Source organism: Ochotona curzoniae, unplaced genomic scaffold, assembly GCF_017591425.1.
Source record: "Ochotona curzoniae isolate NIBS_2020 unplaced genomic scaffold, NIBS_Ocur_1.0 contig_64, whole genome shotgun sequence".
Lineage (NCBI taxonomy): Eukaryota > Metazoa > Chordata > Mammalia > Lagomorpha > Ochotonidae > Ochotona > Ochotona curzoniae.
Genome location: NW_024466502.1, coordinates 44,577,316 through 44,601,609, shown reverse-complemented (window position 1 = coordinate 44,601,609; position 24,294 = coordinate 44,577,316). Strand labels below are relative to the sequence as shown.

General features: G+C 39.3%; 1 protein-coding gene across 2 annotated transcripts in view; it reads left to right on the top strand.

Moving 5' to 3' along the window:
- The window catches only part of SUCLA2 (succinate-CoA ligase ADP-forming subunit beta), a 48,479-nt gene that overhangs the window by 8,422 nt on the left and 15,763 nt on the right, over positions 1 to 24,294 (top strand). For both annotated transcript variants that reach the window (XM_040991409.1, XM_040991410.1), the window contains exons 3-6: positions 6,252 to 6,351; positions 6,999 to 7,161; positions 15,887 to 16,015; positions 19,401 to 19,539. In XM_040991409.1, the coding sequence (XP_040847343.1) occupies positions 6,252 to 6,351; positions 6,999 to 7,161; positions 15,887 to 16,015; positions 19,401 to 19,539 (531 nt within the window). The remainder of the gene's footprint in view (positions 1 to 6,251; positions 6,352 to 6,998; positions 7,162 to 15,886; positions 16,016 to 19,400; positions 19,540 to 24,294) is intronic.

Here is a 24,294-nt window from a genome sequence, read left to right as displayed (position 1 = left end):
AGATGGGAAGCAGGAGTTTTAACTTCTGGCTAAATACTGTCTTTAACTTTTGTTAAAAAAATATTATTCGTTTAGAAGAGATGGCAGAACTTTATGATGTTGAAAATCTGAAATTATTCGAGGATGATTGTGAGCTAGAGCGCTTAGGAGTCAGCTTATATTGATTGTTCTTAGGGAAGCTGGAGTTCTGGTGTTAGTAGGATTGTAATTATGGGGAAAGTAATTTTATTTGTTGCTTCCCAAGGACTTGTGCCATCCTCCGCTGCTTTCTGAGGCTATAAGGCGGGAACTGGATAGGAAGTGGAGCAGTCAGGGTAGAACTGGCACCCATGTGGGATGCTGGCATGGCAAAGTGGAGGTTTATCCTGTTGAGCCACCAGGCTGGGATTTCTCAATGTGGGTTTATTTTTTTTTTAAAGAATATTTAAATATTTGAAATTTTAGTTATAGAGAGGGAGGAAAAGAGAGAAGGAAAAGGAACAGGAAGAGGTGGGGAGAGAAAGAGAAAATCTTGTCTGCTAGTTCACACCCAGATGGCTGCACAATGGGTAAGGCTGGGCGGAGCTGAAACCAGGAGCCAGGAGCTTCCTCCAAGTTTCTCATGCAATCGCAGGGGCTTAAGGACTTGGGCTCTCTTCTGCTGCCTTGCTAAGCACACTAGCAGGTAGACGGATAGGAATTGGAGCAGGTGGGGCTCTTACTGGTGCCCACATGAGATGCCAGCCTCAACATCGCAGGTGGCAGCTTAACCCCCTGCCCTGCCTTCATGATTATTAAGTACAGATGAAGGAGCAGTTTATATGTGCAGGGCAGGCTATAATCATAGATATTTCTGATAAGTTCCCTGAGGCCAGGACTTACAGGCAGCAAGGAGTATAGGCAGCTCTGATTTTGATGTCCTTGGAGCAGATGGTATCTTGTTTATTGATAAAGTGTGTAACTGTCAAAGATTACTGAAAATAAAGATCATAGTACAGGAATGGGATTGATGACTAGTAAGAGTCTTTAAGTCTTAGAGTAATGAAAATGTCACTTTAAAAATTGACATTTACTAACTTAGGAAGAAACTGAAGATATTTTTATGCTTTTGATTAGTTGTTAATGTTTTTTTTTTAAAGATTTATTTATTTATTGGAAAGTCAGATATACAGAGAGGAGGAGAGACAGAGAGGAACATCTTCTGTCCGATGATTCACTCCCCAAGTGAGTGCAACGGCCGGTGCTATGCCAATCCAAAGCCAGGATCCAGAAACTTCTTCCGGGTCTGCCATACGGGTGCAGGGTCCCAAAGCTTTGGACCGTCCTCGACTGCTTTCCCAGGCCAGGAACAGGGAGCTGGATGGGAAATGGAGCTGCTGGGATTAGAACCGGCGCCCATATGTGATTCCGGTGCCTTCAAGGCGAGGACTTTAGCTGCTAGTCCATGCTGCCGGGCCCAGTTAGTTCTTAATGTTAGAAGATACTGATTATATAGCAAGAAGTAACTACAGAAAATATAACGACTCTACATCCCACGGCATACTTTAGTGAGCTTTTTGACATAATTTTTATATTGTTTGCATTATAGTTAACTTCTTTTGTCATAAATGAATACTAAAGTATTGGCAACCAAGACTTGGCAGTAACCAGAAACAAGCAGAAAAAGGTGATTGCTTCTTTTCGTTTGTTTGGGCTCAAACTTCCTGATTTTCCATAGTCTCTAAGGCTACTTGTCTTGCCAGTAAGAAAATTGGTGTGGTTTGAAGGGTATTCCTAACTAGTCTCTACTATACTTGGTACTAGTTGTGTTACATTTGTAATTGGTGGAGACTGTGGCAAATTGAAAAGTGTCTTTCATTTTAAGCAAAACACTTCTCTAATGAACTATAGTTGCAGAACTATGGGCCCAGTATTTCTGGTTCTAGTTGTTTTTGTTTTTAAGAGCAGTAGAAAAGCTTGATTTATAAGAATTCTGTCCATTTTAAAAGGTTTCTTTTTTTTTGGTGTTGACCAGAATGCTGTGTACCAGGAAACCTTTTATAAACTTGTCAACATCAGTGGATGTAGTGAAGATTCTGTCTTCCTAGAGCCTGCTTTTTAGTGGGCTAAGTAATAAGTGGCATGAAACATGAGAAAATTATGATGTTAGAACATATGAATTCTATGGGAAAAATGAGTAGGGAGAGGGCTTGGGCACAGGTGGTTAGGGGTATGTAGTGTTCATAGGGTGATCAAAATAAGCCTCACTGACAATGTGAGAAATAAAGAAAAATTGAGACCCGGTGCAATAGCTCAATTGGCTATTCCTCCACCTCCAAGAAACAGGATTCTGTATAGGTGCTGGCTTGTGTTATGGCTGTTCCACTTCCTCTCCAGCTCATTGCTTGTGGCTTGGGAAAGCAGTAGAGGATGGCCCAAGGCCTTGGGACTCTGCACCCATGTGGGAGACTCAGAAGAGGCTCCTGGCTTTGGATCAGCTCAGCTCAGATGTTTTCTCTCTGTCTCTTCTCTCTGTAAATCTGCCTTTCTAATAAAAATAATAAATCTTAAAAAAAAGGAAAGAACTGGAGAGAGGTGGTGGAGGAATTTTCCAAAATGCAGAACTGGATGAAGACGATTTCAGGCAGAGTCCGTTAGTACCAAGTTCTGGAAGCAGCATGTGCTCAAGGGCAGTGAGACGTGTGGATCTGGAGCGGGGCTGGCAATGAGGAGGACTTGGGAGAGAGGAGTCAAGGTGTTGGGTGTTAATGTAGGGCTTTATTGGCTATTATAAACACTGGTTTTACTGTGACTGAAATGGTATTTAGTGTAAGGTTCCATTTTTAATTTTTGTTTTGTTTTGTTTTGAAAGACAGAGAGACAGACAGATGGCAAGAGATCTTGCATCCACTCTGACCTCCCGCAACCTCCAGGCCTGGGCGAGGCCGAAACCAGCTCAGACCTGAGCCCAGGTTTCCGCAAGGGTGGGGGTGCATAAGTACTGGCCATCCTCTCCTGCTTCCCAGGGCGTGCATCAACACGAGGCTAGATCAGAGGTGAAGTGGCCAGGACTCCGACAGGGAATGTGGGTCACTCTAGTGGTACTTAGCTGCTGTGCCCAACACCTGTCTCCAGTGTAGCATCTTGAGCAGAAGTGATGTGTTCACACTTTGCTGCTGGAGAATGTTCTGTGGGGGACCAGGTTGATTTTTTTTAAAGTAATATTTACACAGAGGAGAGACAGAAAAATCCTTTGTTGGCTCACTCCCCAAGTGACCACAATGATCAGAGATGAGCTGACCTGAAGCCAGGAGCTAGAAGCTTCTTCTGGGCCTTCCACGGGAGTACAGGGTCCCAAGGCTTTGGGCTATCCTCGACTACTTTTTCAGGCCACAAGCAGGGTGTTGGATGGGAAGTGGAGCTGCCGGGATGTGAACTGGTGCTCATGTAAGATCCTGTGCATGCCAGGTGAGGACTTTAGCCACTAGGCTACTGCTCTGGGCTTTTCCAAGTTAAATTTTAAGTGAGAGAGTATGATCATGGGTCCAAGCTGGAGGCTGTAAGGAGTGGCTAAGGTTTTGGATAAATTTTGAAAAAACTCACTATGTTCCTGAGTAGATTTGGCTTGTGAGAAAGGATGGTTTCTTCTTGTTTGTTTTCTTCTTCTTGTTCTTGTTCTTCTTCTTCTTTTTTTTTTTTAAACCAATAAGTTGAAGGTCTCATAGGGGCATTTTTGATTTAAGTAGGGAAAGTGTTTGGCCTGGTGCAATGGCTCAGTGGCTAAATCCATAGCTTATGAGTGCCAGATAGGCTCAGCTCCAGGTCTCTGTCTCTCCTTCTCTTTGTAAATCTGATCTGCCTTTCCGGTAAAAATAAATAAATCTTAAAAAGAAGTAGTGAAAGTGTTTCCAGTGTAGGCTAGTCTACATCATTCTCTCTCTCTCTTTTTTTTTTTTTAAACTTTTTTTTAGGTTTCTTTATTTTGAAAAGAGTGAAACAGAGTGAGAGACAGACACAGAGATCTTAGGTCTTCTGTTTCCCTCCCTAGATGGCTGCAGGGATCAGCACCAGGCCAGATGAAGTCAGAAGGCAAGGGCTTCATCCGCGTCTCCCTAAGTACTCTAAGTACTTAGGGAGTACTTTAAGTACTCTAGACCTCTGCTGGTTTGTCCAGGCCTTTTCAGGGAGCTGATCAGAAGTGAAGCAGCTGGGACACAAACTGGTTCCCACATGGACTGCTGGCTTCAGTGCTTCACCTGCTATGCTGCAGTGGCTTAGCTCCCTCCCTAATTTACATCATTTTCTAGGTTTTTTTTTTTTTTCACTTCTTTTTGTGGTAACTGTTTAGGCCATGTCTTAGTTCGATTGGTTCAGTCTGATGGGGAGGTGGAGCCCCCTCATTCTGCTTTGGTAGGAGCCTCATAGGGTGAGTTCTCCAGTGACCGAGTATTCATTTCAGCTTGTTCAGTTGCATGCTTATGGAGTAGTTCTCATTGCCTTGTGCTTGGGTGTTATGACTGAGACAAGGCATTTCATCCTGACCTCAGAGGTTGCATTTTTTTTTTGCCATTAGTGATGCTGCACTGCTGATGAAGGTTGGGTGCTATCAGAAGCAAAACGAAGCAGCTCAGAAATTTTGCTTGTCTAGGAGATAGTTCCTTTTTAAGAGACATTCTTGATCATGAGTGGTAAGTGGTTTCTAGGTTAAACTTCTTGTTTGCTGGCTCTCTGTATCATATTAGAAAGAGGAAGGCAGGGGGCGATCATCAGTCTGTCAAAGAAGAAATGCTTAGACTTGAAACAACATGCAAGCATGGCATTCTGTCATCTTTTGACATGCATATTACAGCCCTGATAGTTCTCGTAACAGCAGTGCTTAATGAAGTGGACTTTTAGTTGTGTTAGAGGCGTAGTACAGCATCAGTACTGCTAATACTCTCCAAGTGATGCCATAGTCTGTTCAGAGCACTGTTTGTAACTCGAATTTTCACTAGACAGCAAATTTACATGTGACTGGTGTTTAGGGGGATGGAGTTATATATTTGAGTCCTGTTTTGTACTGTTAATATCTTCATGAATAATAAATATTTAAAGTATCAAAAATGGTTAAATTATTTTCAGTAGACAGCAAGAAATGGTTTAACATGGGTGGCTAATTTTCAGACTCGTGGGTGGGTGTTTTTGACAGTGAATGTTCCTCTGTTCTAATTTAGGAAATCTATATACATTGGGCCCAGCGTGGTAGCCTAATTGGTAAAGCCCTTACCTTACATGTGCTGGGATCCCATATGGGCGTTGGTTCTAATCCCGGCGGCCTCACTTCCCATCCTAAAGCATTGGGACCCTGCACCCACATGGGAGACCCGCAAGAGGCTCCTGGCTCCTAGCCTTGGATCAGCTTAGCTCTGACCATTGCAGCCTCTTGGGGAGTGAATCATTGGACAGAAGATCTTTATCTCTTTCTCTCCTCCTCTCTAAATACAACTGACTTTCCAATAAAAATAAATAAATCTTAAAAAAATTTATGTACAATGAATGTCTCATTTTTTGACACAGTGAATACATTAGTAAAAATTCTTAATAGGCTAAATAATTTGATGTATTCTTTTTTTAATTTTTATTTTGAATTTTGAATTTTATGGTACAGTTCCATTGAGTCTGGGATTACCTCCTCAAATTCCCACCCCCCAACTGAGTTTCCCCATATTGTTACACAATATTATAGTCCTTCATAAGGAGTTATAATTTAATCAGTCTGTTATTTAAGTGTACCCCGGCATTGCTGGTAAAATGTCAGATAGTCCAGCATCCCATTGTCTAGATATGTCCAACAGTTTCATTGGGAGTCCACTTTGCTTTGGAATTAGGGATGCATGTTGCATTGTATCTTCACATTTGGATATGGTAGTCTCTATTACTCCATCACTATACATTCCAGTTTGTGTGATGGTTTTCTTTAATAGAGAGAACATATGGTATTTGTCTTTTTCGGGTTGACTTATTTCACTAAGCATAATAGTCTCTAGTTAGGACCATCTAGTTGCAAATGGTATAATTTCTTTTTAATGGCTGAGCAATATTTCATGGAGTAGATGAAAACTGCATGTAGGAAGCGGATCTGTAATCTTGTATTTACAGCAGCTCAATCTACAATAGCAAAGACATGGGAACAATCCGGATGCCCGCCAAAGAGGAGTGAAGAAAATGTGGCACATTTACTCCGTCTCTACTCGATGTATTCTTGATGTATCCTGCTGCATGCCTCATATCTAATACAAGTGCTTTTCTTCCAGGTTCAAAGGATGTTGTGATAAAGGCACAGGTTTTAGCTGGTGGCAGAGGAAAAGGAACATTTGAAAGTGGCCTTAAAGGAGGAGTAAAGATAGTTTTCTCGTAAGTCTTATTTTTTTTAAAGAAAAATTCATTATTAACCACTGATTGAAGATTTAGTTTTTAAGTATTGTTTTTAAAACATTTATTTGGAAAGCAGAGTGTCTTCACTGCTGTACAAGCACCAATATCAAACGTTAAATTTTCTTTAGATTTATTTTTAATTTTTAAAATTGATAGATATTAACTCTGCTCGTTTATTAAGTATAGTGTGATGTTTAGGGCAGTTATTCATTGTGTAATGATTGTCTTAGGATATTGAGATTATCATTTCAAGCACAATCATTTCTTTGTGATTAGAACATTAAAAGTCTGCTGTCATAGTTACTTTGAATTATATAATACAATATTATTAACTGCTCAGCTCTTTTCTTTGTACTAGAACACCAGAACTTGTTGTTCTGCTGTGTACCTGTTAACCTCTTCCTGTCCCTCCTGTCCTCAGCCCCTGCTGCCCTCCGTGCTGGGCTCGAGTTCTATTTAGCTTTTTTAGATTGCACATTGGAGTGAAATCGTATTGTAATTGTAAAGATTGATTATTGAAGTGTTGAAAGTACTGATTAAATGTTAAGATTTAAAAAATTATGTAGATTTGTTTTACTCAGTTGGAGGAGAAAATAATTTGGATTCTGTTTTTTTTAACATTTTAGTCCAGAAGAAGCAAAAGCTGTTTCCTCACAAATGATTGGGAAAAAGCTGTTTACCAAGCAAACGGGAGAAAAGGGCAGAATATGCAATCAAGTTTTGATCTGTGAACGAAAATATCCCAGGAGAGAATACTACTTTGCAATAACAATGGAAAGGTCATTTCAAGTGAGTAGTTAATTGTAGACATGCTGTATTAAGGATGAATTTACTACAGTCAGTTTCAGAATTGATTATTTCTGTTTATATGGGAAAGAAGAATAAAAGTACAGTGTATAGTGTATTTGGTCATGAGCAATTATGTCATTTTTTAAAAGACATATATAATGTTATAAAGTTTGATATATAACATAATGCAGAAGCTAAAGAAGGAGCTCTGCTATAATAAATCTTATAAGATTTCCTAATTCAAAAATTATTCCAGGATGACCTTTAGATTCTGCCTTGGTACGACACTGTAACCAAAGTAAAAATCTGTGAACCATTGAGAGAATGTACATCCATTGCTTCATCTTTTTTAGTCTTTTAGTATTTTATATAGTTTAGGATTTGTTTCCCTACATGATTTGATACTAGCTAAGTTGAAAGATAATGTTAAGACGCAAACAATATTGGGCCCAGCGCAGTAGCCTAGCAGCTAAAGCCCTTACCTTGTATGCACCAGGATCCCATATGGGCACCGGTTCTAATCCCGGCAGCTCCACTTCCCATCCAACTCCCTGCTTGAGGCCTGGGAAAGCAGTTGAGGACAGCCCAAAACCTTGGGACCCTGCACCCGTGTGGGATGCCCGGAAGAAGTTCCTGGATCCTGGCTTCAGATGGGTGCAGCACCAGCCTTTGTGGTCACTTGAAAAGTGAATCATCGGACAGAAGATCTTTCTCTCTGTCTCTTCTCTCTGTATATCTGCCTTTCCAATAAAAATAAATAAATCTTTAAAAAAAAAAAGCAAACAGTATTAAAAAAAAGCAAGCAATATAATTTTGAAGAGTATTAACACTAGTTCTTGAAGACTCTGAAATTCAGACATTAAACATAAGATGTCAGAGAAGAGGCATTGTTTCATTGTTCTGATGCTTGGAAAGAGCATTGATATTCATTTTATACAGTAATTACCTGGTATTTCAGTGTTCTGTGTTTTGTGAGTTGAATCTGTGAGCCTATACATATGTATATATGAAAGATTTATTTATTTGAAAGGCAGACTTAAAGAGAAGTCTTGCATTCACTGGTTCAGTTCCCAAGTGGTTGCAAAGCCTAGAGCCTGACTGATCCAAAGCAACGAGCGAGGCGCTTCTTCCGGGTTTCCCATCTCATACTGCTTTGCTCAGGTGCATTATCAGGAGCTGGAACAGAAGTAGAGAAGTAAGGACTTAAAGAAGCGCTGATGTGGAATGCTGGCTCTGCAGGTGGCATCTTTACCTGCTATCACAGCCCTGGTCTCAAGTAATTTTGAAGCAGGCTGGGTAATTGTGTAGATTTTATAAAAACAAATTAAGAGAGTCATGAAAAATTTTTTTACATTTTAAAAAATAGCAATATTCTGCCTTGTCATTTTTCCCGAACTTTTTTTTAAAGATTTACTTATTTATTGGAAAGTCATATATACAGAGAGGAGGAGAGACAGAGAGGAAGATTGCTTTCCCAGGCCTCAAGCAGGGAGCTGGAAGGGAAGTGGAGCTGCCAGGACTAGAACTGGCGCCCATATTGGATCCAGGTGTGTTCAAGGTGAGGCCTTTAGCCGCTAGGCCACGCCGCCGGGCCCTCCCCAACATTTTAAGGAAGAGATTTATTAACCACTTGAGCAGGACCCTCAGAGCATTCCCCGCATCAGGGACCTAGGCTGGGTGGGGCTTCTCCCTTTATCTCCCTCTTTACCCCAGACACTAAAAAAAAAAAAAAAAAAAAAAAAGCAATAATGTGGAAACAATGGTCTTACCCACTTTTTGGTAGCCCTTGACCCTTTGTGCCCTAATCAACTATGTAAAGGTTGTCAAAGTGATTAAAACAAAAAAAGAGATTTATTTATTTTTATTGGAAAGTCAGATTTACAGAGAGGTGAGACACTGAGGTAAAGATCTTTCATCCACTGGTTTACTTTCCAAATTGCCACAATGTTCAGAGCTAAGCTGATCTGAAGCCAGGAGCCAGGAGTTTCTTTTGGTTCTGCCCTGCTGCTGCCGGGATGCAAGGCTTTGGGCAGTCCTCCACTGATTCCCCAGACTGTTAGCAGGGAGCTGGATGGAAAGTGGAGTAGCCAGGAAATGAACTGATACCTGCAGGTAGAGGGTTAGCCGGTTGAACCATCACACTGGTCCCTTTAGGCAGTGTTTAAAGGTTATAAAATGTGTTTTCCTGCTTTTGTTTTTACAAGGAAGTCTTTCTTAAGATGTGACACTAGATGGTAGTAAAAACCCATACAGAATTTGTGATGAAAATTATTTTTTTTTCTGTATGATAGAATTTCATTTTGTAAGTTTTTAGAAATCTAAAGATGACAACTTTATATAGTATACAAATTTTCAGAAACTGCTTTTGTACACTTATTTTACTGTTTTCTATCTGTGTGCTAAAGAAGTACCTATTTTCCTCTTTTTGATTGATTTTAATTATTTGAAAGGTAGGGTGACAAAAGACAAAGAGTTTCTTTCCATCTCCCTACATGTTCACAAAGCCAGAGCAGGGCTGGACCACACCAAGAGCCTGGAGCTCTATCTGGGCTTCCATGTGTGGGGGAGGGGGCCGAGTGCTTGGACTGTATCCTTCATAGCTTTCCCAGACACATTAGCAAGAAGCTGGATCACAAGTGGAGCAGCCAGCAGTTGAACTGGTGTTCCCATATGGGATGCCTAGGTTACAGTTGGCTGCCTAACTGGGCATGCCACAATGCCAGGCCCTGTTTGGTACTTTCTGTTGCAGTCAAAAGCGGTAGCTAACTGCCCAAATTGAAAGAGTCCTGTGCACATAACTCATTTTTTGGTGATCTACTGCCATACTTAATAAGTTAGAGCTTTTCTTAAAAGGATTAAATTTGAGTTTGAAATATTTTCAGGACTTGTATTTTCAGGGAACTGTTAGAGTTTTTTTTTTTTTTTTAAAGATTTATTTATTTATTGGAAAGTCAGATATACATAGAGGAGGAGAGACAGGAAAATCTTCCGTCCGATGATTCACTCTCCAAGTGAGTGCAACAGCCGGTGCTATGCCAATCCAAAGCCAGGATCCAGGAACTTCTTCCGGGTCTCCCACACGGGTGCAGGGTCCCAAAGCTTTCGGCCATCCTCAACTGCTTTCCCAGGCCACAAGCAGGGAGCTGGATGGGAAATGGAGCTGCTGGGATTAGAACCGGCACCCATATGTGATTCCGGCGCGTTCAAGGCGAGGACTTTAGCCACTAGGCCATGCAGCCGGGCCCAGACAGACCATTCCTTTTTACTCTATCTTCACATGCGCCATTCTCTGCCTACATCATGTCTCTCCCACTCCCTTCTTGAATGACTTCTGATTTTTTCCTTTTTAAGTGAAAATGTATTTTATTTTAGAAAGACCTTCCCTCTACTCCTAATATAAAATTGATTTCTTTGATACTCACTCTTAGAATTAGTTCAAAGTTAGTTCTTGGAATTAGTTCAAAGTTTCTTCTTTTATGTAGTATTAGTTCATATTTTTCCCAGCTTTTGTCCCAGTTTATAGACTGCTATTGGAGACTTAATTGATATAAATCAGGCTTAATTCCATGTCCCACCTCCCCATTCTCCACCATGTGCAGCTTTCTCTGGCTTTTATTAGTTTACATAAAAAGGAAAGGAAAATAAAAATTGAATAAAATGTGCAAGTACTTTAAAGGCTAATTGAGTTTACTTCTTTTATTATACTTTTGTGGCTATTTGTAGAATTTATCTATATTCTACTTTAATAGCATGACAGTAATTGAACAGGCTTTTCTTAAATCTTGGTTTTCTCCAGCTTTTTAGATCTTTTCATTTGAAATGTATAGGGGCATTTAAAGTTAGAATATAATTTCAAATGTTTCTGCTAGCTTAGATTTGCTAGTGTTTTCTCCTTTCATCTCACAAGGCTCCGTGCTTTTCTTGTTCAGTGTTTTTTGTGTGTGTGTTGAAATGAGTTCTGTCAGAGGACCTGGAGGGAGGCCGGTCCTCAGAGGTTATGGACATGGTCCTGTATGTGACTCTCCTTGTTTCAGATAACTAGTCTCAAGTTTGTGGTCCCCAAGCCACCCTTACTTACTTGTCTACAAATTTGAATTTTTCCTCTATTCTATCCCTTTAGTTTTGATAATTTCTTAGAACTGCTCATACATCCAAGGAAAATGTTGCACTTATGATTGCTACTTTATTACAGTTGAAGGACATAATCTGAGGGAACTAAATGGAGAAATACTTAGAGCAGGAACTAGAAGGTCAAGAAGACAACAGGAAGCTTCCGTTGTTCTCAGAAATGCGTCACCCTCCTGGCTTCTTGATGCGTGACATGGCAGAATTTTTTTCCCCCTCCTTTGTCCGCAATGGAGGAGCAGGAGAATACTGTTCTTTGTCGTAATACTACATCAGCACCTGGGGATGGGGATCAGTCATTTGATGATGCCTTAGAGACCCTGATGTGGGGACTGTTCCAAGGGTATTGCTTGAATGGTTTTGAGAAGTTGTTGGTTTTGTTGCTCCAGGGCTGAGAAAATCTTCCCAGCCCCGGCTCTTGGATTCACCAGTGGCAACTTCAGCCTAGCAGGGGAGTCGCCAGAGTTTCCCTGGAAGGGCCACTCCCAGCCCCGGGTCTTGGGGTCTTGCGTGTATTCACCCAGCCTGGCATGGCCCACTCACAGTCTCAGCTCTCATTGGTGGGTGTGGCAATCTAGCCCAGTCGGATGCAACCCATACTCTGTCTTGGCACATATGGGTGCTAAGGCCTGGCCCAGCTGGCCTGTCCCCAAACCTGGCCTGCACAAATGCTGCAAGTGCTGTAGCCTTGTCTGGCTTGGCCCACCCCCAGCCCTGGCTCTTGTGCTCCCCGGTGGAGCTGGGGCCTAATAGGGTAGTTCCCCAAGTTATTTTACTGGTCCTTCTCCCAGGTCTGGATCTCAAGCATGCGAGTGGAGGCAAGGACCTTCCCTCAGTCCTGGCCCCTGCATATGCCAGCGGGTGCTGCAGCTGGGCCCAGGCCAGCCTCTTCCCAGCTCTGGCTTCTGTGAGTGTCAGGAGAGTTTGTGGTCCAGCCTGGCTCATTTATTCACCAGCACCAGCTTTTATGCAAATTGGCAGGTGTCAGCTTGTAGTTTTCTTGTAGTTTTGTCTGATTTTGGCATCAAGGTAATGCTGGCTTTGTAGGATGAGTTCTGAAGGTTTCCTTTTTTTTTTTTTTTAAAGTTTAAAAAGGGTTGGTGTTAATTCTTTTCAAATTTGGTAGAGTTCATTAGTGAAGCTGTCTGGTCCTGAACTTTCCTGTCCTTGGAGATTTTTGTTTGCTGATTCAGTCTCAGTTGTAGTTACAGGTCTGTTTGGGTTTTTTCATCTTTTCATGATTGACTCTTTTTAAATTTTGGGGGCCGGCATTGTAGTATAACCTAGAAAGCCATAGCCTTTGATGCTGACATACCATATGGTGCCATTCATGTCCTGGCTGCCCCAATTTTGATCCGGTTCCTTGCTGATAGACTAGGAAAAGCTGGGTGATGATGCAGGTGTTAGTGCCCTACTAGCCACATGGGAGATCTGGATAAAGCTCCTGTTTGGCCCAGCCTTGGCTGTTGTGGCCATCTGTAGGGTGAATTGGAAGATGGAAGATCCCTTTTTATAACCATCAAAAAAAAATCAATAAATCTTTTATTATTATTATTATTATTGTTTATTGGAAAGTCAGATCTAAAGAGAGGTGGAAGATCTTCTGTTCAATGATTCATTCCCCAAAGTGGCTGCAACAGCCAGAGCTGAGCTGATCCAAAGCCAGGAGTCAGGAGCCTCTTCCGGGTCTCCCATGTGGGTGCAGGGTCCCCAGACTTTGGGCCGTCCTCGACTGCTTTCCCAGGCCACAAGCAGGGAGCTGGAAGGGAAGTAGGGTGACTGGGATTAGAACCTGTGCTCGTATGGGAACCTGGGGCAAGCAAGGTGAGGACTTTAGCTGCTAGGCTGCTGTGCAAGGCCCCAATTCATCTTTAAAAGAAAATCTTTGTAGATTGTGTCCCTAGGATTTCTTCTAAGTTATCTAGTTTTTTGGTGTTTAATTGTTGACAGCAATCTAATGGGATTCTTTCTGTGGTATCAGTTCTAATGTCTTTTTAATTTTTGGTGTCTGTCATTTGATTTTAGTGCAATTGAGTTTAACAGGTTTGCTGCCGTTTTCTGTGAACTCTTAATTTTGTCCTTGTATATAATTTTTCTTTTTTTCCACTTCTTTTATTTCTGTTCTTATCTCTGATTTCCTTTCTTTTGGTAGCTTTGGGTTTAGTTCCTCTTTAGTTCCTTATGGTGTAAATAAATAGTAGTGAGCTGGGTGCTTTTTCTCGATGATGAGCTGTGTTCACTTCTGTCTAGGTGATTGCGAGTTTCCTGGTGCTGCTATGAGTCCACAAGCCTCTGTTTTCTTGTTCTCACTGCAACCCCCTACAAGTCCTTAGGATAGCCACCTGAAAAACTGAAACATTGGACATATATTCTGCTTTTTTTGTTTGACTTCCAAGGAAGCTTTGCATTTTTTTTTTTTTTCAATCCCAGACTATGTCAGTTTGGGAGAGCTATGGATGAAGTGGAGAACTTTCCTTACCAGTTTCAGCACAGGTGTTCTTGGCTTTAAGCTTTCTTGGGTTACTGACACTCTTCTTAACTGGTTGGTTTTTTTGGCACGGTGTCTGGTTGCTTGAGTCATATCCCTAGTGTAAACCGTGTAGGTGCTCTCCGAGAGTCTCTTGTTAGAATAACCTGAAGGGTTAGTTGGAAGTGATTTTACATACGTTGAAGATAAAGGTTAGCTAAATTGTTTGTTGCACCTCTATATTGAAATCTAATGACATACCACACAATCCTTCCTCCCTGTAAATAGTAGTTCTTTTTAAAGTTATAGGTATTGTTTCTTCTTTTGGTGATTGCTTAAAGTATACGAAGAACTGTTTGTTCTTCAGACAGTAGTGAATGTGGTGACTGTAGAGATATTGTGTAAAAATAGTTAAAAGCTAAATTTCTTTTGGTATAAAATTCATTTGTATGGATTTCAAAATGGTTTTTTGATGATATGCATTTTCTGGGCTTTTTTTTAAGTAAAGAGGTCAAATCTGGTAATTAAAAATTTTATCTATTTGAAAAGGAGACATGAAGAAATCTTATATTTCCTGGCTCATTCCCTGAATACTTACTATGGCAAAATCTGGGCCAGACCTAAGCCAGGAGCCCAGAACTTTCTCTGAGTCTCCCACGTGGCTGTTTCTAATCCAAGTGCCTGAGCCGATACCAGTTCCTCCGAGGGTGCACGTTGGTAGAACGGTAGGATTGTAAGAGAAGCTGGGACTGAAAGCCATAACTGTGATAGGGGCTATGGGGCATCTCAGGGGTGTCTTAACTGCTGTACCACAATATTCACCCCCCTGCTTCAAGAACTCCTATATTTCTTTAAATTATGCTCTTAAGTGAGTTTGTTACTAAAACTCTACTTGTCATGAAAGAAAAGTGAAATTAATCTTTATGTATTTCTAGAGTGAAAATTATGCTCTTTTTCTGAATATAAGGAAGAATGATTATCTTAGAATTGTGTGTATGAAGTACATGAAATTTGTTCTCTTTATTAATAAAAAACTTTAGAAGAATTTTCTTTAAAATATTTTGGAAGGTAGTCATTTAAAATAACAAAAATCTTTTGCTATTTTATTTTCTGGTTTTGTTTTTCTCAATATTGTAGACTCACCTCATGTTTTAAAATCCTACAGATAATAGAATCTAGGCTTTTGGGTAATTTTTTCTCATATAACATTACATTATATACCACTCATTATGTAATGTATTACAGATCATTGTTTTCTGGTGTTACTTATCTTTAGTAACATGGTTTTACTGCTTACCTATTTTTGCACGTTAATATTATTTCCAGCTTTTGTATAAATTAGCAGACCTATTAAATAGTTTGCTTTAAGTTTTTTTTTCTTGATTGTGTTTAAAGTATTAAAAAGTTAATGACTTCATCATCAGTACTTACATTTGCTCTCTCTAGTTGATGGGAATAGCCACAACTATTCTGTTGAGGCTGTTGACCTTTATTGACTTATAATAGCCTGGAGCTTGGACAATCTGAAACTTTTTCCTTTGGTTTTTCCCCTTTCAAATATCAAGTCTGTTTACATGATTGTCAGTATTTATACTGTAAGCCAGCAGTGGGAAATATCTGACCTGCAGGCCACTTAGGACCCATGAAACCATTTTGTCTGGCTCTGCGAGCCAACCTCAGCCACAACTGAAAATTGAGTAAATCTGTAGCAGGTTCATTTCTCAGCTGATAATTTTATATGGCTTGAGAATGGTGTTATAAGTAAGCAAACTGTTCTTGGCAGATAAAAGATTTCCCCACTGATGCTAAACCAACAATACTTTGTTATGAAAAATATATAGGTTATATTTCTTGTCTATATTCAAGTTTATTTATCTGGTATGATTTATGTGGTATTTTTTTTAATCTTTCTTCCTCTCAGGTAAACAGTAATCTTCATCATCTGTGTCATTGTTTCAACCGAGGCTTTTAAACATGTAATTGTGAGGAGATATGAGGATAAATTCTCAACTAAATTTTAAAATAGAGATGGGAATAATGAATGCTTCAGTCTCATAGTGTGCACAGATAGGTTTTAACAATTGTTGGTGGCTTTAAAGTAAAGTCTGGGTATTTTGGCTGCTTTTTTTCTAGGGTCCTGTGCTAATAGGAAGTTCACAAGGTGGTGTCAACATAGAAGATGTTGCTGCCGAGACTCCTGATGCGATAGTTAAAGAACCTATTGATATTGTAGAAGGAATTAAGAAGGAACAGGCTGTTCGGGTATGTTATATTCTTAAAAAGTTTCATACTTAGAGCATTATAATGCTAAAGAAAGATAATTAACTTTGCGCAAGTGAAGTGGTTGTAAAAATGTAAAAAAATTGTGTCACAGTAAGTTAATTAAAATTATTCTTGTTGTAAATATGTACAATGTTTTTATATCCTAAATATTTCAATGTTGTTAAATATTTTAAAATGATTCTTTAAAATATGTCATTATACTATTACTGTATCTAGTATGGGGTCTGGTGTGGTAGCCTAGCGGCCCAAGTCCTTGCCTTGTATGTGCAGGGATCCCATATGGCAGCCCTGGCAGCCCCACTTCCCATCCAGCTCCCTGCTTGTGGCCTGGGAAAGCAGTCGAGGACGGCCCAAAGTCTGGGGACCCTGCACCCACATGGGAGACCCGGAAGAGGCTCCTGACTCCTGGCTTTGGATCAGCTCTATTCCAGCTGTTTCAGCTGCTTGGGAAGTGAACCAATGCAAGGAAGATCTTCCTCTTTGTCTCTCCTCCTCTCTTTATATCTGCCCTTCCAATAAAATAAAATAAAATAAAATAAAATAAAATAAAATCTAGTGTGATTTACAGCAATTCCTTAAAATCATTGTTTGTTCTATTGTTCAGATTTCCTGGTCTCAAAAATTTTTTTTAAAGATTTATTCGTTTTTATTTGAAAGACAGATTTACAGAGCGAGAGAGATATCTTCCATGTATTGATTCCCTCCCCGGATGGCCACAGCCGGAACTTGGACCACTGCTTATATGGAGTGGCGGAACCATAGGTGGAGGCTTATCCTGCTGTGCCATGATACCGGCCTCTCAGATTGTTCCCTTTGATAATTTGTGTAAACTAGGATCTACAAAAGGTTACTGCTGTTGTGTTAATGTGTCTCCTAGATGTTTCTGTAATTTATACATTTTCTTTTTATTGCTGCCTCTATTCTTTTCCTTTTATTTTTTGAGGAAACTGGGGTGATTTTTTAAATCATTTCTCATAGTCTAGGTTTTTATTTGATATATATTTTTTTAAAGATTTATTTATTTAGTGGAAAAAATCAGATATACAGAGAGGAGGAGAGACAGAGAGGAAGATTTTCTGTCCGATGATGATTCACTCCCCAAGTGAGCGCAACAGCCGATGCTATGCCGATCCGAAGCCAGGAGCCTCTTCCGGGTCTCCCACGTGGGTGCAGGTTCCCAAAGCTTTGGGCTGTCCTCAACTGCTTTCCCAGGCCACAGGCAGGGAGCTGGATGGGAAATGGAGCTGCTGGGATTAGAATCAGCGCCCATAAGGGATCCCGGGGAGTTCAAGGTAAGGACTTTAGCTGCTAGGCCGCCGCCGGGCCCATCGCTTGATATAATTTTAAAAGTTCTGTTTTCCGTTTATTTTTTTTTTAATGGTGTAGGGTGGCAAGGATACTGTCCTGTGATAGGTCCTTGGTTTTATGTTTTAAAGGTTTATGGATGACACTTTTTGGAATCTAACGAATGCCTTGAATTTTTTATTGTATTTATTATAGACATAATACATTTTGCCTATAATTTCACTCTTTGGTTTACTGTCCCCTCCCCCTCCACAACCAGTAAAGAAAAACAGATTAATATTGTGTCTTGTAAAGTTGCTTATAATGTTATGTTTGTGATTTTGTTTCTGCATTAAATTGTTTAGTTTGGATATAAAATGACTCATCCTAAAAAAAGCTTCAATAGTAAACTGAATGAAATGAAATATCTGTTAGTGAGAAAACTATGTTAGAATAAGCTGTGTTGGTACAGCAAAAGCAAGAATTTTGACAGGAAATAGAGAATTTTTCCTAATATTGAAACAAATAATTCAAGAAAATGAATGTTATGAAACTTGCAGAGAGATTTGATTTATTAGGTAGTTATTTGGAAGTGAATGACTGGAGAGTAAAGTTTAGATGAGTAAAATTTACAGAATTTGGAACAATGCTTGGAAGAGTAACCTAAGATCCTAGCACCTTCCACAATGCTCAGAAATAGTGCTTAGTTAATGTAATGCAAGATATATTTAAATTATACCGCAATTCTCAAATGTTTAGGCTGAAAAATAGGATATAGGGGAAACCTTTTGTAATGAAATTGTACTTTTTTATTTAAAATAGCTGCTAACCAAAATTACGTATAATCCTTAGCTTGATCATTCAATTTCTTTATTGGACTTTGGTTCTTTGAAAAATCATTTTCAACTGTGTTAGTGCACATTTTGTTCCTTTGAGTAAAATACCTGAAAGGAGCTTCTTATAGAAAGGAATGGTGATTTTTAGCTTACAGTTTAAAGATCACAGTTCAGGATTGGGTGGCTCTAGTCTGGCATCTATGGGAACAGTCATGGTGAATATGGAGGCAAACTCACAGGTTGAGCCAGGATGCAGAAAGGGAAAATTTAGATTGAACTTGAACTCAAAATACACAACCTCCTGGCAAGAACCACTCACAGAGGGCATTCCTCCAGTAACCCAAGGACCTCTCATTGACCCTATCTTTCAGATTCCACCATTAGACTAAAAGTCTCCATCTTAGGTCTATCAACTGTTGATAACACAACAGAGTTTAAGCTACTGTGTGAGTTCTGGGTAAAAAAAAAATCCTTTTCAACCCATAAAAAAATTAAAAATTTTTATTTTCAAAAACAAAGAGAATGTGTTATAGCTTTAGCAGTTGAGAGGAGAGGAAGAAAAATTCTCCGTAGTGTTCCTGTGCAGAGACAGTACTGTTTGAATAAACATGTAGACTTGTGTAGCCTTTGTACCAGTGGTTCAGAATTGCTGGTAAAACTTTGAAATTGATTGATGTCAGTTCCAACTGTAGAGCCTTGTGAACCAGAGCTTCTAGTTTGGGAATTTGATATTGTGCTGCTTAAAAAGCTTTAAAGTACTCCAATTAGGATCCTTTGTTCAAGATGATAAGTTCTTCCATCAGAGAAACAATGTAATAACTCTTATCTTTTGGGCCCAGCACGGTGCATGGCATATGTTAGGTGCTCAGTTGATTTTTGAACGAATGCAATAATCCTTTTGGTCTGAATGTGTTCTTATTGCTCAGTGGATACTTAAATTTTGGGATCATTGAGGTGAACCCAACTCTCATGGATACTTTAATAAAACTTAAGTGTCTTTCTGGTTTAGATATTGAGACAGTAGGATAAATATTGGAACTGAAATCCCCATGCTGAACAAGATGTTTGACTTTTCCCAATCGTATGTATTAAAATATGTGTGAATAATTTCAGTGATTAGTATTTGATTGGAAATAGCATGTGCTTATCATTTAAGAGATAAACTATACTTTTTTCTTTGCAATAACTTAATGTTGATTAGATATATTCAGACTTCCTATAATAAAAAGATTAATTGTTTCTAGCTTGCACAGAAAATGGGATTTCCACCTAACATTGTGGATTCTGCGGCAGAAAACATGGTCAAGCTTTACAACCTTTTTCTGAAATATGATGCAACCATGGTAGAAATAAATCCAATGGTGGAAGATTCAGATGGAGCTGGTAAAGTATCTTTCTCTGTCAGTTGTTGAGTCATGTTGATTTATATCTCAGATGTTACTAGGAAATGAACTAGTTCTTATTTTAAAACTTACCTTGTAATAGAACGAATGTGACCAAAATTTAGAGACCCATTAAAATGATCACCTTACTGCAAAATGTGTGTGTATTTATGTAGGCACACAAGGAGTTAGAGCTGCGTTGTCCAATAAACCATGTGTGGCTATTAATTAAAATTATGTGACACAGTAGTTGATCCACCATTTGGGAATGCCTGCTTTATAGTTCTGGTTCTGTTTCCAACTCCAGGTTCTTGCTAAAGTGTTAACCTGGGAGGCAGCAGGTAATGCCTCAAATACTTGAATCATTGCCATGTGGGAGATGTGGGTTAAGTGATGATTCTCTTGGCTGCAGCCTGGTCCAGCCCCAACTGTTGGAGGATGGAAGGACTTTATCTTTCTTTGCCTTTGAAATAAAACTAACTAAATTTAAGTTATGTATCTATAAAATGTCAAAGGAGGAAATATAACTATACAACTTACAATCCAGTTACTCTATTCATGTTTCATGGGCTCAATAGGCAAATCTGGTTACCGTTCAGGATAGAAGACATGCAGGATGAGTCCACCATTGCAGAGGGTTCTGTTGAACTGTGTGGGAGTAGCTAGAATGATGGTAACAAAGTAACCATAGCATTGGGGAATTACAAATATGCTTCTTCATAGTTTTAGGCTGGATCTTAATGGTGCAAAGCAACATACTTACACATAAATCATTAAAATATTATTAACTGCCATGGGTCTGGTGCAGTGGTTGCAGGCTAATCCTTTAGCTGTAGCACTGGCATCCCATTTGAACACCAGTTAGTGTTCTGCTCTAACTTTTTTTTTGTTTTTAAAGATTTATTTATTTTTTTTTATTGGAAAGGCAGATATACAGAGAGGAGGAGAGTCAGAGAGGAAAATCTGCTGTCTGATGGCTCATTCCCCAAGCAGCTGCAACGGCTGGAATTGAGCCAATCCGAAGCCAGGAGCTATTCTGGGTCTCCCATCTGGGTGCAGATGGAGGGTCCCAAAGCTTTGGGTCGTCCTTGACTGCTTTCCCAGGCCACAGGCAGGGAGCTGGATAGGAAGTGGGGCCGCTGGGATTAGAACTGGTACCCATATGGGATCCTGGCGCGTTCAAGGCGAGGACCTTAACCACTACGCTATCATGCTGGGCCCTAGTGTTCTGCTCTAACTTCTGACCCAGCTCCCTATTTAGGGTCTGGGAAAGTGTTGGAGTGTGGCTCAAATTCTTGAACCGTTGCACCCATGTGGGAGACGTGGAGAAAACTGGTTTCAGGCTTCTGCTCAGCTCATTTCCAACACTTGTGGCCGGATAAGGCCACAGTAGATGGAAGATTTCTCTCTCTCCTCTTTAAAATAAAAGTCTTGAAAAAAATATTTTTAACTACTAGAGAAGTGAGATTAGCTTGTTACTTTGACACCCTATTTTTTACGTTTGATTAAAAAGTAGATCAGATTTAAATCATTTTGCTGTCTATGTTTGCTGTTTTTAAATCTTAAGATGTTTAGTTCTATTCTAAATTTTTCTTAGTATTTTTTACTAACTGCTTCAAGTGGTATAATTTATTTGATTTTGTTTTAAGTCTCCTTGGATAGTTCTAATATTAATCATTTGTAGTCTGCTTTTTATTTTTATACTTTCAGTTAAATTATCAAAGAAATAAAAATTTCATTGGTAATTTATTTGTTAATACAAAGAAATAATATATTGTCTAGGATAACAGGTAGTTTATAAAATTGTAGTTTATAAAATGTTTACTGTCACATTATGATTAATCTCGTTCAGACAAACAAAAGATATGGATGGTTTTCAGTTCTTTTGACTAGCTAATTGGGGGGATTTTTCATGCCTTTTTGTGCATGTTTCCCTTGTGTTAGAATTTGCTATTGATGTCCTTCACAACCTGTGATAGTTTCTTATGGCCACTACAATACATCCAGATGATCTAAAACAGTAGGAACTTTTTCCGTCAGTTTTAGGGAAGCTCAAAATTTCATGAATTCAAGACGTCAGCAGGATCAGAGACTGTAGGGAAGAACTTCTTCCTTACATTATTTCTCTACCTTCCAATGACTGTCTTGGCCTGAAGCTTCTGCCTCCGTGGCTGCATTGTCTTCTCCTCCCTTTATATCCATTTCCCCCTTGCTTCTGTCTTTTTAGGACACATGTGGTATCATTTAGGACCCAGCCACCTAAGCCAGGGTGCTCTCTTCCACTGAAAAAGTTTTTTTTTTTTAGATTTATATATTTTTATTGAAAAGTCAAATTTACAAAGAGGAGGAGAGACAGAAAGATCTTCTATTGCTGATTTACTCCCCAAGTGGCTGCAAAGGCTGGAACTGAGCTAATCTGAAGCCAGGAGCCTGCAGCATCTTCTGAATCTTCCATGTGGTGCAGGGTCCCAAGGCTTTGGCTTTGGCCGTCCTCGACTGCTTTCCCAAGCCAGAGCAGGGAGCTGGATGGGAAGCGGGGCTGCTGGGGCACGAACCAGCGCCCATATGGGATCTTGGCACATTCAAAGTGAGGACTTTAGCCACTAGGCTACTATGCCCAGCTCTGCCATTATATTCTGTTAATTGTTTGTGGTTAGCTTATGGAGACCACTGATTTTATTCTTCATTTGCATATTTTAATTCTACCCTATATTTGTCTTAGCTTTGTAAGGACATTTCTAACATATTTCAGTTTAATCCCAAGATTTGATTTCTCAGTTGTTTTTCAGTTTTGAATTTTAATCTCACAAAGAAGCATTCTGAACATTGGTTTCCCCAGATCAAATTTAATCCACATAGTTTCCTCTGTTTAACAAAAATTCAGCAATTATTGTACTCCAGGTACTGTTGTAAACACTTTCACAAAGATTTAGCATATGTAGGAGTCCTGTAAGATAGGTATCACTGTTATCTTTATGTTATAGAGTAAAAATTTTGGTTTTCAATTGGTTGAATAACTTGCATTGGACATGGAGCTATTGGTCTAGATGGGCTATGAACCAACTTCAGTTAACTTTAAGCAGGGCGTGGTATGTTGACCATGTTGGAGTAGGAAGAAATTGAAGTAGGGTAAACACTAGTAAAGCTGTAACTGTAGTCCAAGGGCTTGTGCCAGTAAGTCCAAATTTTGGCTTTGTTAACAAATCTACGTTTTCCACTGTACTTTCCTTTATATATATTCAGCAGAGACCTCAAACCAATATAGATGTTGTAGTTATTAACACTGTAATGCGATAAGTTTTATTTGTTTAATTTGGTGAGTAGAACTTTGCTTGATCACTGTATACTATGAATACAATATTGGCTTCTCCCCATTATTCACTTATTTAAGCAATTTATTATTTGAAAGGCAGTGAGAGGAAGGGATCTTCCACCCACTGGCTTAGTTCTCAAATGCTTGCAACAGCCATGGTTGGCCTGCATGAATGCCAGGAACCTACAATTCCATTTATGTCACCCATACTGGTAACAGAGACCTACGTACTTGAGCCATGACTCGCTATCTTTGAGGGTGTGCATTAGCATGAAGCTGGAACCTTATGTGGAGCCTGGACTTTATCCTAGACACACCAGCATGGCAAAGTGGGTGTGTCAAGTGGTGTTCTAATCAGGTGCATCTGCCTCCACTCTGCTTTTTAATTTTGACACAGAAGTAGCACCACAAACTCTTGTATGTACTTCATATAGCTTTGCAAGTCTTATTTTAAACTGTTTTATTATTTTCTATTTTTTGTGTTTATAATTCTCTTGTCCAATAATTAGAAACCTGTTTTTTTTTTTATCATATTTAGTGTTCTTATGCATTTACCCATGTTTTTCTGGCATTCTTTTACATATATAGATAAAAGTTTCTCAATGTTGGCACTGTTGACATTCTGTAATGGATGAATTTTTGTTATGGGTAGGCTAGCCTGTGCATTATAGTATAATATATTTAGTGAAATTTTACCCATTAACAATCAGATGCCAGTCCAGCATAGAGTTGTGACAGCACAAGATGCATTAAAGCATTGACAGGAGTCCCTTGGTGGATAAAATTGCCCTTCCTTGACAATCACTGCTATGGATCAAGGTTTTTGCATGTTAAATCCTTGAGTCTAAAGAGGTTCAACTACATAGAGCATTTCTCTTAGTGTAGGTCTTCCAGTGACAATTTTGCTTTCCATTTGCCTGAAATTTTCTTTATTTTGTCTTCTTTTTGAAACATGCTGTTTGCTAGATTCTGACTTGATATATTTTTATCTAGCTTCAGATTCACTGACCCAATACCAATCTGCTTTATAAGGCCATTGGGAATTTTTTTTTTTTTTCATTTCAGATGTTGTCCTAGATTGTACTAGATTTTTTTATTTAGACCTTCTCTTAGTTTTATTCTCAGCTAATATGTCCTATCTGTTCATTTAGTATAACGCTACTTTCCTTTAAGTCTTTAAACATACTTAAAATCATCGTTTTTCTGTCTTGATTCTCTGAATCTGTCATCCTGGAATTGGTTTCGCTTGATTGCTTTTTCTCTTTCTAGCAGTCAGCTGTAGTTGTTTGTAGATTTAATAACTTTTACATTGTATTCTGTATTTTGTGGGAAGATAGTGGGATACTCTGAATTCTTTTACATTCCTCTGAAAGAATAATGATTTTTGCTATTACTAGTAATTAGCAGGACACCAAAGGGTGACAGGGGCCCAGATATTTAGGC